The sequence below is a fragment of the Accipiter gentilis genome, chromosome 28 (genome assembly GCF_929443795.1).
Source record: "Accipiter gentilis chromosome 28, bAccGen1.1, whole genome shotgun sequence".
Taxonomy (NCBI): Eukaryota; Metazoa; Chordata; class Aves; order Accipitriformes; family Accipitridae; genus Astur; species Astur gentilis.
The window spans coordinates 4,484,855-4,501,780 of NC_064907.1; the positions used below are offsets into that span (position 1 = coordinate 4,484,855).

The window sequence follows — 16,926 nt, forward strand, 5'->3', positions numbered from 1 at the left end:
TTGCCTACCTGAACAGAATAGTAGTGATCTCTCTGAATTATAACCTTTTTCTTCTTACTAACTATTGTCCATATCGTTAAGCTGGTTTCATTCTCTTCCTTTTAAACCCATTCAATACTGTAAAATCTTTTCTGAGCTGAGGTAAGGAGACCTGAATGCTTCTAGATGAAGATGTGTAGGTATGTTTACAGCAGTGTCACTTCATTCAGTCCAGTGCGTGGATTGATTAATCCGAGAAGAAAGAAGGTATCGCTGTTGCTTTGCCGATTGCCATTTCTCATGGCAGTGTTTTCAGTTGCTGTATCTGGGGTAGCATTTGAAGCTGTATGCCTTTTAGAAGAGCAGTGTAGATATGGCAAAAGTTACTGGGATGGGAGATAGCATTGCAGACAAGAAGATGCCATATCCTTGTTTCTTCAGAAAATTAATTTGAACGCTAACATTTTATGTTGCATTAATAAAAAAAGAACAAAAGAAGAAAGAAGCCAAAAGAGTCATAAGAAACATTAAACGCATGGGTTTTATACCATTAAGTTTTTTGTCCCTTTGGAAAAAGAGCAGTGCAGAGGCTAATCTTTGTCCTCTCTGCTGGTACAAACTCTGTTTAATTTGAGCTAATACTTTAGTTGTGTGCAATGAACTTCTTGTAATCAGTTACCTTCCTGCTTTATGCTTTTTGTTCATCAGAATGATGGTGAGCCTCGCTTGAGAGAGAGAGCAGTTGCCAGAAGTTCTAGATTGGACCAGTGTGGCAAGATCCTTCCTAGAGTTCAAAGGAAGCTGGCCAGAGAGAGAGCCAAGCCTTACCACTTGCCTTCATCGGTCTCAAGAGAAGGTAATTTTTAGGGGAGGGAAATACAATGGACAACTGACCACGACTTTGATCACACAAGGCTGATATTTTTTCCCCTCTTGCTTTACAGTCGCAAGACCAAAGCCGTTATCAACAGTAACAAAACAAGCAAATGCAGGAAATGTGCATACAAGTGCAACATTCATCAGTAATATATTGTCCAAAAGTGGAGAAGTAGGGGTAGGAAATGAGCAGAAAACCAGTTGCTCACGCCGTGATAGGTAAGCAGCCTTTTAAGAAAGTTTAGTCTTGAGCTGCGTGTCTGGAGAGAGAGAGAGAGAGAGAGAGAGAGAGAAATCCACTTGAATTATGTTAGTGTTTTGGAGGGAAGGGGCACCTGAATAAAGCTTCCTTTGGCTTTTTTGCACCTACAAGATATAACATTTAAGAATCAATTCATCGTAAGTAATACTTGGAGCGAGAGTTCTTCTGCTATGATAATCTCATTTGTGCAAATACATCTATTTACATTACAGTAAATGTGTTTACAGAATTTAAGGTAGCTGAAACGAAAACCATGGTTGCCAACAAGCTGTTGGTGTACAGGTTTTGGTAGACTTGATTGTGTGATCAAATAGTAATCTTTTACCACTTTGGGCCCAGTTTCTGCTTCGTTTCTGCCTTTTGTTTTGTTTTTTTTTACTCAAAACCAGGCAGAATTATAAAGAGCAAAAAAGAAGCTAGCAGTTGTCAGATGATTTTCCTAGAGGTGGTATATTCAAGGTGAAACTTGAATTCGGGTACGTTTGGACTTGAGGGGAGTGAAAGTCAGTTACATTTTCCGTCTAATTCTAGGCCTAGAGCTACAGAACCACCAGTCATAGCACGTCCTCTCCCTGATGCGGAGCTGCCCGATGCATTTGTTGGGACACCCGTTAACAAAATTTAGCTTTGTACCTGTTAAAGAAAAGGTCAGCTTGGGGACACAACTAAGTGGAGAATTTGAAGTGGCCCCAGCAGTGAAATGCAGAGGAATTTTCTTCTGACATGAGAATTACACTTCACTTGTGCCACGTAAAATTGCATTACTCTTGCCTCAGATGGCAGGGATTTAGGAAATTAAGTGTGACATGTCACGAAATAATGAAAAAACAAGAGAAGGCCTGTAACTTGTTCATGGGCCTGATACATCAGCCCAGCAGTGAGGGTTCACCTGTATTTCTTGTTCCTTGAATGTCTTTGTTAAGTATCACCTCAGATGTCTTGAGCGCAGCATGATTTTATTTCAGGTATTTATTTATGTTCACAGTTTCAATTGTGTCTCTTCACAGATCGCTGGATTTGGTGGTTCGTCCTGTTCCTTCAAGTTCTGCAGCACAGGGTGATAGCTGGCAGTCACCATGCAGCGCTTGTACTTCATTCATGGCACCCAGCCCGCTGAAATCAAATATGCTTGGTTCCATCTCACAAAAGAATTTTTCAGGAGCATCAGAGCTGAATTTACTGGAGACACCTCTTGTGGTTAAGGTTTGTGTTTTAAAAAACAGGATCAACCAACCGAAGCAAAAGCCTGTAAACTTTGTTTCACATGAAACCACCACAGTATTTAACACAAACCCGGTTGGATTCAGACTGTTGAATATTTTCAGCATGCGTGTGGTTATTGGACGTAGAATCCTTTTGGAAGCAGGACGTTGGGAACAGTCTTGAAGAGGGAAAGTTTAGTTCTAAGTTAACTGCCGTACGCACATTGTCCCATAGCTTCGTGAAATACTTTGCTCCATGCAATAAAAACGAGTGTAGGTTATAAATTGGACTTCTCAGTACACATAGATCCTTAGAGATGCAATCTGTAGCTTAACCATCTCATTGTTTAAGTGCTCAATAGCTCTGTGGAGTTTGACTTGCATGCCTACAAGCAAGAATGTATATGCTTCCGTTTCTTAATCCACTTAAGGGAATGACAACGTAAGGGATGCCAGTTAAGCGATGTCAGTCTCTTGTCAAATTCAGTGATGGCTTTTAGCAGGGATTCTACGTATTGATGCTTGTGTTAAACTCTCTTTCCATTCACCGCCATCAAACTCTCCTCATGTAAGGAAATAACAACTGACCAATCAATCTTCTTGGTGCTGCTCTTTTTGCCTTTGCCTACCTGAACAGAATAGTAGTGATCTCTCTGAATTATAACCTTTTTCTTCTTACTAACTATTGTCCATATCGTTAAGCTGGTTTCATTCTCTTCCTTTTAAACCCATTCAATACTGTAAAATCTTTTCTGAGCTGAGGTAAGGAGACCTGAATGCTTCTAGATGAAGATGTGTAGGTATGTTTACAGCAGTGTCACTTCATTCAGTCCAGTGCGTGGATTGATTAATCAGAGAAGAAAGAAGGTATCGCTGTTGCTTTGCCGATTGCCATTTCTCATGGCAGTGTTTTCAGTTGCTGTATCTGGGGTAGCATTTGAAGCTGTATGCCTTTTAGAAGAGCAGTGTAGATATGGCAAAAGTTACTGGGATGGGAGATAGCATTGCAGACAAGAAGATGCCATATCCTTGTTTCTTCAGAAAATTAATTTGAACACTAACATTTTATGTTGCATTAATAAAAAAAGAAAAAAAAGAAGAAGAAAGAAGCCAAAAGAGTCATAAGAAACATAAAACGCATGGTTTTTATACCATTAAGTTTTTTGTCCCTTTGGAAAAAGAGCAGTGCAGAGGCTAATCTTTGTCCTCTCTGCTGGTACAAAGTCAGTTTAATTTGAGCTAATACTTTAGTTGTGTGCAATGAACTTCTTGTAATCAGTTACCTTCCTGCTTTATGCTTTTTGTTCATCAGAATGATGGTGAGCCTCGCTTGAGAGAGAGAGCAGTTGCCAGAAGTTCTAGATTGGACCAGTGTGGCAAGATCCTTCCTAGAGTTCAAAGGAAGCTGGCCAGAGAGAGAGCCAAGCCTTACCACTTGCCTTCATCGGTCTCAAGAGAAGGTAATTTTTAGGGGAGGGAAATACAATGGACAACTGACCACGACTTTGATCACACAAGGCTGATATTTTTTCCCCTCTTGCTTTACAGTCGCAAGACCAAAGCCGTTATCAACAGTAACAAAACAAGCAAATGCAGGAAATGTGCATACAAGTGCAACATTCATCAGTAATATATTGTCCAAAAGTGGAGAAGTAGGGGTAGGAAATGAGCAGAAAACCAGTTGCTCACGCCGTGATAGGTAAGCAGCCTTTTAAGAAAGTTTAGTCTTGAGCTGCGTGTCTGGAGAGAGAGAGAGAGAGAGAGAGAGAGAGAAATCCACTTGAATTATGTTAGTGTTTTGGAGGGAAGGGGCACCTGAATAAAGCTTCCTTTGGCTTTTTTGCACCTACAAGATATAACATTTAAGAATCAATTCATCGTAAGTAATACTTGGAGCGAGAGTTCTTCTGCTATGATAATCTCATTTGTGCAAATACATCTATTTACATTACAGTAAATGTGTTTACAGAATTTAAGGTAGCTGAAACGAAAACCATGGTTGCCAACAAGCTGTTGGTGTACAGGTTTTGGTAGACTTGATTGTGTGATCAAATAGTAATCTTTTACCACTTTGGGCCCAGTTTCTGCTTCGTTTCTGCCTTTTGTTTTGTTTTTTTTTACTCAAAACCAGGCAGAATTATAAAGAGCAAAAAAGAAGCTAGCAGTTGTCAGATGATTTTCCTAGAGGTGGTATATTCAAGGTGAAACTTGAATTCGGGTACGTTTGGACTTGAGGGGAGTGAAAGTCAGTTACATTTTCCGTCTAATTCTAGGCCTAGAGCTACAGAACCACCAGTCATAGCACGTCCTCTCCCTGATGCGGAGCTGCCCGATGCATTTGTTGGGACACCCGTTAACAAAATTTAGCTTTGTACCTGTTAAAGAAAAGGTCAGCTTGGGGACACAACTAAGTGGAGAATTTGAAGTGGCCCCAGCAGTGAAATGCAGAGGAATTTTCTTCTGACATGAGAATTACACATCACTTGTGCCACGTAAAATTGCATTACTCTTGCCTCAGATGGCAGGGATTTAGGAAATTAAGTGTGACATGTCACAAAATAATGAAAAAACAAGAGAAGGCCTGTAACTTGTTCATGGGCCTGATACATCAGCCCAGCAGTGAGGGTTCACCTGTATTTCTTGTTCCTTGAATGTCTTTGTTAAGTATCACCTCAGATGTCTTGAGCGCAGCATGATTTTATTTCAGGTATTTATTTATGTTCACAGTTTCAATTGTGTCTCTTCACAGATCGCTGGATTTGGTGGTTCGTCCTGTTCCTTCAAGTTCTGCAGCACAGGGTGATAGCTGGCAGTCACCATGCAGCGCTTCTACTTCATTCATGGCACCCAGCCCACTGAAACCAAATATGCTTGGTTCCATCTCACAAAAGAATTTTTCAGGAGCATCAGAGCTGAATTTACTGGAGACACCTCTTGTGGTTAAGGTTTGTGTTTTAAAAAACAGGATCAACCAACCGAAGCAAAAGCCTGTAAACTTTGTTTCACATGAAACCACCACAGTATTTAACACAAACCCGGTTGGATTCAGACTGTTGAATATTTTCAGCATGCGTGTGGTTATTGGACGTAGAATCCTTTTGGAAGCAGGACGTTGGGAACAGTCTTGAAGAGGGAAAGTTTAGTTCTAAGTTAACTGCCGTACGCACATTGTCCCATAGCTTCGTGAAATACTTTGCTCCATGCAATAAAAACGAGTGTAGGTTATAAATTGGACTTCTCAGTACACATAGATCCTTAGAGATGCAATCTGTAGCTTAACCATCTCATTGTTTAAGTGCTCAATAGCTCTGTGGAGTTTGACTTGCATGCCTACAAGCAAGAATGTATATGCTTCCGTTTCTTAATCCACTTAAGGGAATGACAACGTAAGGGATGCCAGTTAAGCGATGTCAGTCTCTTGTCAAATTCAGTGATGGCTTTTAGCAGGGATTCTACGTATTGATGCTTGTGTTAAACTCTCTTTCCATTCACCGCCATCAAACTCTCCTCATGTAAGGAAATAACAACTGACCAATCAATCTTCTTGGTGCTGCTCTTTTTGCCTTTGCCTACCTGAACAGAATAGTAGTGATCTCTCTGAATTATAACCTTTTTCTTCTTACTAACTATTGTCCATATCGTTAAGCTGGTTTCATTCTCTTCCTTTTAAACCCATTCAATACTGTAAAATCTTTTCTGAGCTGAGGTAAGGAGACCTGAATGCTTCTAGATGAAGATGTGTAGGTATGTTTACAGCAGTGTCACTTCATTCAGTCCAGTGCGTGGATTGATTAATCAGAGAAGAAAGAAGGTATCGCTGTTGCTTTGCCGATTGCCATTTCTCATGGCAGTGTTTTCAGTTGCTGTATCTGGGGTAGCATTTGAAGCTGTATGCCTTTTAGAAGAGCAGTGTAGATATGGCAAAAGTTACTGGGATGGGAGATAGCATTGCAGACAAGAAGATGCCATATCCTTGTTTCTTCAGAAAATTAATTTGAACACTAACATTTTATGTTGCATTAATAAAAAAAGAAAAAAAAGAAGAAGAAAGAAGCCAAAAGAGTCATAAGAAACATAAAACGCATGGTTTTTATACCATTAAGTTTTTTGTCCCTTTGGAAAAAGAGCAGTGCAGAGGCTAATCTTTGTCCTCTCTGCTGGTACAAAGTCAGTTTAATTTGAACTAATACTTTTGACAAGTGAAGTCTTCTCTTTTGAAGATTTAGCAGGTCTTAAATTATTATTTTTTTTCATAGGGAGCTAAAGTTTTGGCCACAGCTGCTTCTGGTTTTTCTGCGTTTACTCCTCAGTCTATGCTCAGATCCAGCCTTCACACTAAACCCCTAGCAACTCCTTCTGCATCTCCAGGACAATCAGTTACTCCTCCTCTACAAGCAAAGGAGCACAGAATATCTTTCAGGGAAGAGAACTTGAATGCAAAATGGACTGTTGGGGTAAGCTGGCCTGTAGTTAGTGATCTTTATAGTTAAAGGCTTTACAGACTGTGATTTGATTTAGGTTTTTTCAAGTTTTCCAAAACTCCTTATATTGAGAACTGGAATAGCAAATCAGAACGGCAGACTTGAATTTGGTCAAAAAAGGTTATGTTAGACCTTCTGTAACATCACCTGCCTGCAGGAACATATTCATAACAAATACCAGGGACCTTGGTGGTTTTTACTCCAGCATCGCTAGGCGCTGTGGTTGTTCCAAATTGCATGTGTGCAGCTTCCCGCTATACCTTTCGAAACGGTGGTATGGCAGGAAGGTAAGGAATACAGATTGAGTCAGTTGTTTGGGTTCGTTAAGCTTTGTGAACGAAACACCTCTGAAAGCAACAAAAGTCATGAGCTGCATTTACTTTCAGTCTCTCTTTTTGCAAGGACTGCGTTTCCTTAAGTTATGGTACAAATAGACTGCCGATGAAGAGAGCTGTATGGCTGTCTCTTCTCTAGCCCTAAAGTTCTCGGTTTTGCTTCTTGCCTTGCACCAGCGATAGCATTCGTATAGTTGTCAAATGAAGTCTGTCCACCTGGAAGTTGCCCCCTTCTGCTCCTCCTTTTGTTCTGTCGGGTGGCTTCCCTGATTCAGCTCGTCATGGAGTTGCCAGAGTAACGTACCAAACGGATGGGGGCATGTGCTAGTATCTACCTGTAGGAGCTTTCCGCACCTGTGCTAACAAATTGTCTTAACCTGTTTTTATCGTACCTGTTATTGCCTGTTAGAAAGAGCTACTCAACTGTAAGAAGAGGCTCTCTCTCCTGTAGGAAGTTCTTAGTAATAGTGCAGCGTGGCCGGATTAATTTCCTTGTTCCACGCCACAGGCATAGTGAACGCTAAAATATGTTAGTAGTGCATACAAGCTGAAAAGGCAAGCATAAAAAAAGAGAAATCTTGGAGTTACGATTTTAGGTATGCAAAGCTCCCTCTTCTTGAAAACACAGTAGTGAACCCAATGAACAGCCTTGAGATGACAGGGTAAGCACGCACTTACAAGGCCCACTTCATCTTAATTCTCCAAGGCTGTGGAAACTCAATAAGCAGTCAACAGTGTGATTGGTTTTTACACTCCGCTTTAAAAGCCAAGATAGCGCTAGAAGGAGAACTAATTTTGTAGCACCTTGCTTGAGGTGACACTTGTAAAACTGACAAATATTGGTATATATTTGTTCCTTTTTTTGTCTGGCTTTGACAAAAAGTATATGTGTGATCTTGATTGTGAACTTTCTTTTTAAAAAATAAAGGTGACGGAAGATAATAAAGCACCATCTGGAGTTTCATCTGAGCATCATCACGGAGTGGTGGAGGAAAGTAGAGATGAACCAACTCTGTTTCCTCTGAGCAATCCCAAGGAAGATGGTGCTGAAGTAGAAGAGTCTGGAGATGGTTTGGAGAAAATGGATGTCAGCAAAGAAAAGAGTAACTTCTCTGCCAGGTCAGACCAAGCTGCTTTGGAGTATCATGATGCAAAATCACCTGGCGATTTTGAAGATGAAGTCATCTTTATAGCTGTTAATCCAGCTAATTCTTCCACTGAAGAAACTGCCGATTTTGAAGAACTGGAGAAGGAGGAAGACAGTGAAATAGTTGAAGAGAAACCCTTCCCGATGGAACAACCAGATTCATCAGAACTAAGAAAAGCAGCTGGTATGTTTCCTGGTATGATAACCTAAGCTTCTGCATTTCTCGGATGACTTCAAAAGGCTAAATTACGGATGGGTGCAACAGTCCATGATGAGCATTCACAAATGTCCCAGGCACTTCCTTGTCCTAGGCTTTTAAACTTGCCACTGTGTTTTGAGTCCTTTTTTAGGTCTCGTGGACATTCTGAATGTATACTGCTTTTGGCGGGCACTTCTTGTGTGTAATTGCAGCGGAGAGGCAGCAGTGACTTGTGGGAGTTTTGAGAGGGGTACAAGTTGAAAACTTAGGCTTCTGGTTCTGTTTTAGGGGTGCTTCTGTAGGCTGCAGGTTTTTTTACAGCAGATTTAGCGTATGGTGTGCTTTGACTAGATAGGTAATTTTTTGTTGTTCTTTTGTTTTTTTACCCCCCTCGTTAGTGCTCAGTTAAATAGTTTTCTTTGGGAAGTGAGTCTGCTTGTGTATCTGCTTCTCATTACAGCTATGCTTGCTCCTTTTGCTGGCTCAACAGCTTATGCAGCCTTTTCCAAACCTATTTCAGCTGGTCTTTGGTAATTCTCCTCAATTCAACTCATTCAAGCCAGTGCGGCTGCTGAGGATGTGTTCATATGAGCAGGTCTGCTGGCAGGTTAGAAGAGATGTCACTCACTAGGTGGTGAGCAGTGATGAAGAGCTGGGAATGACGTGCAGGAACAGGGAGAAGATGTGTAAACACAGCTACAGTCAGGATTGGACAAACAGAGCTCAGTCCGCTCAGCTCCTTATAACAGAAGTTTGCTATTCCTGGGAGAGGTATGCAAGTGTCGGAGTTCTGCGTCCGAGGTCTCGAAACAGTTTGTAGTGGGGAGCGTGTACTCCGGTATCAGTGCATCATATGCAGCCTGATTCAGTCCTAAGCCCGAGATGATTCTGGAGGATCCTGGAGAGTGACTGCTGCTCCTGAAGTTCCTCAGCTCCTCTTCTTTTTCAATAAGAGGAGTGCCCAGACAGGGGCTCCGTGTATATGGGAATTCAGACCTGGGGTTCTCCAGGTCTGAGTGTTTCTAGTAAGACAGGTCAAAACATTTGCCTGTCTGATTTTAGCTGCCCTGTGTTTGGACAAGAAATCAAGGGTGCTTTTCCTTAAAAACAATGATGAGGTCCTAATCATTAAAGAATAACCTTATGAAGAAAGTTTGTCATTGCCGGACTATGGTACAAAGAGTTCTGTACAATTTCAGTACTCTGGAAGCGTTAGAGGGCAGTCAGTATAGCTCTTGTTTGGCCTGAGCTAGCAAAATTATCCCAGTCCTGCGTACTGTCTGCAAAGGTAATTGTTGGATCTGGAGGAAGCAGACGGCAGAAACAAAGAAGAAAAGGAGGAGGGTGTTTCTAAAATTTGGCCTGTTGAGAGAAAAACAGGCTAGCAAGCAGTTGGGTTTCAACAGCACCAGTCAATCGCTAGAGAAAAGAACGGGAGACGACCTTAGATGCATTCTTGTAGAAGAGGGCAAACGAAATCAAGAGAGGAAAGAAGCATTGCTGGGATGAGTTAAATATCCAAAGAGAAATAAGAAAAACTTATGACCCGATTTTAAGAAGGAGGGATGTTTCCTGAGGTTTTTATGTATTAGGTCAGTAACATATCAAGTTGAGTTTGTAAACAGAATGTCAATGGCCATGCTGTTTTCTTGACGGAAATTACGCGTCAGACTTCTTCTTTTACTGGAAAGAAGAATTCAGACCTTCTGTGCATTTGAAGTCTTGGTAGCGTTATTTTGTTAGGTCACCATCCTAGGTGAAATGCGTTGCCGGCTCTCTTGAAAATCATATGAGCATTTTAAAAGAAATGATGTTACGTGCAACAGGGAAGTCACCCATCTGTCTGTTTTTGTAGGATTTGTGGAAGAATCAAATGCTGAACGTCTTACCCTTCCTGAGGATGGTAAATGGTTGTTTCAAGCTGCTGAGGCTGCTACTTCTGGGACTGCAAGTGAAGGGTAAGTTTATGAAATCGAGACACCTTTAGGTTCACACAACGTGTGACTGCTGGCTTTCCTGTGTTTGAAAACTATGATTTTTGAGCTGGTATTGGTTCTGTCCTGTGTTCTTAAATACAACAGGTTTCCTGTCCCTTTCTGTCTGTGGACAGAACTAATGTGGTGTGAATAGAAGTGAAATTGACGAGCTGTCACTTTGAGCCTTTTTTCTCAAATCATTGCAGACCCCAAAGTAGTGGGCTGAGGACTTCATTCAGCAGGCTGTACGCACCTTTCTACAGTTTGAGGGGGCTACTAAGCAGATACTGTGAAGAGAAGCCCTGCTTTTGTCGGAATGTTATGTCGGTGAAAATTACACCTGAGATTCCTGTAACTTTAGTGGGTTTATTGTGCGGCTTGAATACTTTCTGGCAGTATTTTATACACTTAATTTCTATTTTCTGTGTGTGGTCAATTAGCATCTATTTGTTTCTGGAAAGGGAAGCAGTTTTCTCACCAGGTACTTGAAAAGCTGCAACTGCTTAGTGAGAGACGTTAGCGATGAAATAACCCTTAATTTCACGTGGTAACTTACAGTGGCACACACTTTTGTTCAGTTGCTTCTAGACCTCGAGTATGGCAGCTGCACTCTTTCTACAGAAGACAAATAATATATTATTCTTTAATACAACTCTGTTGTTATGTTATTATCCAGTGTGAGATAGCTGGGAAGAATGTTAAGTACTTGATTCGTTGCACAAGATGAGTCGGGAATTGAATGTCGATGTGTTGGTAAAGGAATTTCTAATTTTTCTTAATTTTTTTTCTGTTTGGAAACTTGAAGACTTTACAGTGAGAAAGTAATTTGTAAAGCTCTTCAAGGATTGTTTTGAAGCTTTATGATGGATTTCTCTCTTTCTGTTCATGCAGTGAAGCAAACCAGCAGGAGTCCAAAATGTCCTCTTCATCAGCAGAAAAAGCCATACCAGCTGCAACAAACCCACAGCTTTCTGAATCCCTGCAGGCAGAGGGTGAATGTACGTAACAGTATGTGGGAGATGTTATGTGAGTTAAGGTAGCTGAACGCCTCAAGTAAAACGTGCAGTTTGCCATAGCGCTACAGGCGTCTCAGACTGAAGTAGTACTAGCATGTTACTGCTACCTTTCATTAAACCGTAGAGGGAAGAATACCCTCCTCAGAGAAAGTCCTTGTAGAAAATGCATAGCCAATGTTCCTGTTCTGGATAAAGGTACTGAGAACACTGGTAGAATGTAAAATATTAGAAGGAGAGATCAGTGTTTATTTCGGTGTTGTACACCACTACTAATTTGTGTGCTATGGGATCTGCTGCTTGAGTTACTATTTTGAAAGATGATGCATCCCTCACTATTCCGGCTGTGAAGAATAACTAGCTACCAGGTAGATGGTTCTGGTTTCTAGCGTTTGGGGAAAGCCCGATGTATGTGGCAGGATGGAGAACTGTATTCTTGGCTCCTGCTCCCTCTGTTACTTCCTGTTGCTTAAACGCATCTCATTTGTAGAGCAGTTAAGTTAAAATCATATAAATCTCTTCCAGCTGTGATACGTACCCTTGACAGCGAGGATGTGGTCAGTACTCATGCAGAAAATTGCCTTGAGGGGAAGTGTGTGGATTTACCTGAAGAACGTAACCCAGAAGCAGCTGAAGATGAAGGAAACGTTCCTTTTCCACAGGAAGAGGTAACTGTTTGTAACAATCTTCCTAAAACTGAGGAAATTAATGTAAGTAAACTATTTTCCCATTTTCTACAAAAGAGAAAACACCTTGCAAATTGAGGACAGTCCTGTCTAACTGACAATTAGAAGGCACGCAAAACCGTCTCAGTTTCTTTAGCTGGGTAACACAAGTCCAAACCTCGTTGGGTAAGGGCAGATAGGTTTTTCTCCTATGCATTTGCTGTACCTAGAACACAGAATAGAACCTGCCAAGACTTGGGCCTTTGAGAGCTGTAGGAGTGCCAAAACCCACCTAAATATTCTTTAAAATCACCGTGCCTTCATTTGGTTTGCTAGACTGTAAATGTTTCTTATTTGACTTAAAAAAAGAAATAGTTTTAATGTTAAAGACCAGAAGAAAAGCTGGGGAGCGCAGCGTTTCAATACCGGAGGCCGTTTACCAAATGACAAAATGACGTGGGAACCAAACTCATTTTCAGAATGATTTGGGTGCTTAGGTCCTTTGCTATTTGTTCCTTATTAACATAAAGAGAATTCCCAGTAATGAGTTAATTTCAGTGTCAAGATATTTCCAGCTACCTAAAACTCTTTTTGTGTGTGTGTGAAAATGTGGGGGTTTTAACATCTCAACTTTGTAAAATATGAATTTTAAAAGGTTGTTCACAAGGGCTGAAAATCAGAGCCAGAGATTCCTCAGTTGTCGCAGGTTGTCCCCATTGTTCTCACTTCTGCTGGGGCCGAGGAGTGATTTGGATTCGTTGTGGATGTCCTCTAAGTAGCATATAGAGTATGCTGTCGATTTCCTGTGGGGTTGTACTCACAGGAATTAGTAATAGTTAGAGTGAAATACAAACCGAAAGGTAGGCGTAGCACAACTAGATTGGTCTCAAGCAACAGAAGATGCTTTTCGGTGTCCCAGATTTCAGATGAAGTTGAATAGGCAGTCGCTTGCGTAGCTCGTCTCGGCTTTGGGGTTTAGGACAATGCTCTAGAGAAGATGATTATAGACTTGGGAATACATAAATCACGCACTTATGGGAGTAAATGGAAAATTTGTGATGGGAAGAAGGGAGCCGGCATGTGAGACGGTCACAAAGCTGCTGCAGTCATTCCTGTAGCAGTAGAGTGAAGGTTTTCCTGCTTTCGTTACGACTGGTTCTTACTGAGCTATACGTAAAGGTGTCTTTTTGGCTTGTCTACCTTCACTGAATTTAGGACAAACTACTTCCTACTGTCTTGGTCGTAGATTTATAAGCATAAAAGGAAAGTTTATGCAGACTGAGAGGGTTGTCAAACATTGAAATGTGCTGCCCAGGGAAGTGGTTGAGTCACCATCCCTGGAGATATTCAAAAAGCGAGTGGACAGGGTACTTCAGGACATGGTTTAGTGGGCATGGTTAATGGTTGGACTCGATGATCTTGAAGGTCTTTTCCAACCTAAATGATTCTACAATTCTACAATTCTATGACTAGTGTTTCTCGAATTTAGCTTTGAAGCGTGGCACGTTGCTAGATGCGTGTTGCACAACTACATGCACTTGTTCTCAAATTTGCGCTAATACCTCGCTTGCGGTCTGTGCTCCCTGCCGTGCTGTTAATGGCCGGTGGGAACCGGGCTGGAGTTGCCCTGTTGTTGTACTTTGTAACGCCGGCTTATGACAGGGTAGAGTTGCTGGTGGTCGTGAAACTAGTCTGGTACTTGTACTCGGTATTGCCGTCACCTTCGTACTTCGGGAGCCATCCATCAGCAACTATTAGTAATTACAGCTTTTAGCTTTTTTCCTCGGCGAGCCCGCCTATGGGGGGCATCTCCGTACTTGGGGTGCCATCGCCTGGAGACTGTTAATGATTACACTGTTTACCTTTTCTCCTTGGGGAGCCAGCCTAGGGAGGAGAAATCTGCCCGCATCTTCCCCTTCTCTGCCAGGCTAATTACAATAGTGTTTGAGGACTTTGAAAATTTGCATATCCTTGGGCTGCTGAAACCAGCATGGTCCTATGCGAGGTCTCCTGCATGTCGTTCGGGTCTTGTTTAGGGTTGAACAACTGTTTAAGAATACGATAAAAGATGATGCTTTAGCAACTTTTTTGTTCTCAACATAAAAGCTTGAGTGTCTCATGTGGCTCTAGCAGGAGAGAATAATTGCTCAGTATGGGGAGCTACAAAGGCTGAGAGGGAGGTATTTAGAATCTATGTGTTGTCTCCTGCAATCCAAGTGATTCCTTAAAGTGCGGTGTTGAGTTGTGCAATGTGATACCTGGCCAGTTTGACTACAAGTGTTGCGGTGACAACTATGATGACCGAAACTTTAAGCTTGGGGGACATCGTTGTACTTTGCCCCGTTCGTTAGATGCAGAGTCGGTCACTCTGTGTGGATTTGTAGTCAGTCCGGAAAGTACTGCAATGTGATGATTGCTGCCAGCTGGGTATACAGCTTGTATTGTAAAACTGCTCACTTTGTTCACGGGGGGTGGCAAATCGTTAGTCAGGAACAGAAGTATCAGAAATGGAGCATGTGATTGTATACACGGAATACTCTGTTCTCTGTCCCTTAGACGCATAAACTTTTATCTGTAGTAGAGAGTACCTTGTATGTTTCTAACTTTACGTTTGGTGGCGATCTGAAAGGAAAAGCAGCATTTCACTGTCCTCAGCTTCATCTAGCTCAGCCTGAAGTTAGTCTGTTTGGTAACTGATAATGCATTAAGAGACATTTTTTAACTTCAGGTTATTGAAGATGGTGCGGTTAAGGCACAAGCCTCGGAAGCAGCACCTGAAACATCACCATATAGTGAACTACATCCCTCAGGCAATCTTCAGTACAGCTATGATACGACAGAGCAACAGCTTGCGTGTCATTTGCCTGATAACAGAGATGGTGAATGTGATGCAGCTGAGGGAGATGGAGAGCTTTTTCCATCTCAGAGTAATTCTACTTTAGTCTTGGAAGGAGAAGAAGGTGAAGCAGAGGTGGGAGACCCTACATTAGTAGATGCTTCTAAAGCAGCTGGCACAACAACAGAGGAAAAACCTGTCAACAGTTTAGGAAATACTGAAACCCAAGAACATGTTACCAACTCGGTGTCCACTGTAACTAGTGATCAGGCATCTCAAAATATGGCAGAGTCGCTCCCGTATGTGCCTGAACCCATTAAGGCAGCTATTGCTGAGAACTTACTGGATGCAATCAAAGACACAAGAAGTGAAGAGTTTACACCTGAAGTTGTAGAACAATCTATTCATGAAACCACAGGTAAAAAGGTAACTGGATTCCAGAAGGCAAAAGCTCCCTTAAGAACTGTGCCAGAAGGAGTGGAAGACGAAACCAGCGTACGTCAAGTAGAGCACGGCATCGCTCCTAGAACACGTACAAGGGGACAGCTGAGTAGAAGTCTAAGTGCTCCATCGGCAGGCACTCAGCAGCTACTGAAGACAGGCAAACCAGGTCTGTTTGCACTGTCTCCTAGGAGAAATACCAGGCAAACAAAAGAAGCGCCTGAGACTTCTAGTCTTCAAACAGAAGAAAATGCTCAAGAGGAGCAAATGCTTGTGATACCTGTTACTCCTAGGAAAGGCAGGAAGCCTAAACCAAGTACTGCAGAAAAAGTAGAAAGCAGTCTTTCTGATGGACAAACATTGTCCCTCCCTACACAGTCCGTAGCCGCTACTCCAAGAAGAAGATTAAGGAGAGCGAAGGAAGCTGCAGCTGAACTCTTGGGAGAGGCTAATGAGGAAACTTCTCTTGCTGAAGGTAGCATTATCGCTTCTGCTACTTCCCAAAGGACTAGAGGAGGGAAAAGTTCAGCAGGAGGTCAAGACACTGGCCAGATTGACACTGGTCATAAGATAAAAACGTCAGTCAGTCCCAGCAGAAGTACAAGAAAACTGAAAAGCGTTAATTTACAATTTATGCAAAATATTGTCAAGGATCAAGAGGTGCAGCCTAGTGCGCAACACCTTTTACCGGTGCCAGCTAAAAGAGGCAGAAGAAGAAAGATGAGTTCATCAGAAGATTCAGAAAATTCTGACCTTGATCTGTCTAAATCATCGCTTCCTCAAACAGAATTCAAACTTCCCGTCACTCCGGGAAGAAGGGCCAGGAAGCAGGCACAAAATCTCCTGGCAGACACAGAATCTCTCTCTGCTCAGGAAGACATGTGTGCAGGTGGGAAAGTGGGAATCCTTGATACTCCTGAGAGAAGAATAAGAGGAGTCCCACATGCTAAACTAGAAAAAACGGATGCTCCTGAGCAAAGAGCTGCCCAGCCAAACGAGGAATCAAGCACACCCAGGACTACAGTAGGAACAGGACGTCGGGGCAGAAAGAGACGATTAGTATTGGAGGAGAGCACAGGGGAGGAGGCCTTCCCCCAAGGACCTGCTGGCAGTCCTTTGATGCTAGAAGAGAGAAACCCATCAAAATGTGCTGCAATAATAAGATCTGTAATGGATCGTATTACAAGAACATGCCTAGTGTGTAAATAAAGGCGCAGATAACTCTCAGGGTTGTCAGTGCAATACATTTATTTGCTGGAAATTCATCGGTTCCCATGTAACTAATCAGAAATAGCCTAGGTGTTGATTTCTGGTGGGGAAAAAAACAAGCTACAGGCAGAAACCGGCCCATAGTTTCTTGTGAGTTGTTAGGCAATGCTTGTAACCTATTAGTCTAGGCCAATCTGAAAATATGAAGAGAGAATAGGATTTCAAGTAATAAGACAGCATTTGTTTCCTATTCTGTTTGTACTTTTGTCTTCTATGCAAAACTTCCAGGTTTCCATTCCAGGAAT

The 16,926-nt window shown here is 42.0% G+C and overlaps 1 protein-coding gene across 1 annotated transcript in view; it reads left to right on the forward strand.

The window, feature by feature from the left end:
• Window positions 1-16,649, forward strand: part of LOC126051511 (protein ELYS-like) — a 45,008-nt gene extending 28,359 nt beyond the window's left edge. Inside the window, exons 24-33 of the mRNA XM_049830826.1 lie at window positions 924-1,074; window positions 1,649-1,727; window positions 3,318-3,344; window positions 5,067-5,264; window positions 6,576-6,773; window positions 8,064-8,470; window positions 10,308-10,413; window positions 11,368-11,455; window positions 11,996-12,180; window positions 14,864-16,649. Of these exons, the coding sequence (XP_049686783.1) occupies window positions 924-1,074; window positions 1,649-1,727; window positions 3,318-3,344; window positions 5,067-5,264; window positions 6,576-6,773; window positions 8,064-8,470; window positions 10,308-10,413; window positions 11,368-11,455; window positions 11,996-12,180; window positions 14,864-16,621 (3,197 nt within the window). The 3' untranslated portion in view covers window positions 16,622-16,649. The remainder of the gene's footprint in view (window positions 1-923; window positions 1,075-1,648; window positions 1,728-3,317; window positions 3,345-5,066; window positions 5,265-6,575; window positions 6,774-8,063; window positions 8,471-10,307; window positions 10,414-11,367; window positions 11,456-11,995; window positions 12,181-14,863) is intronic.
• Window positions 16,650-16,926: the final 277 nt, after the last annotated feature.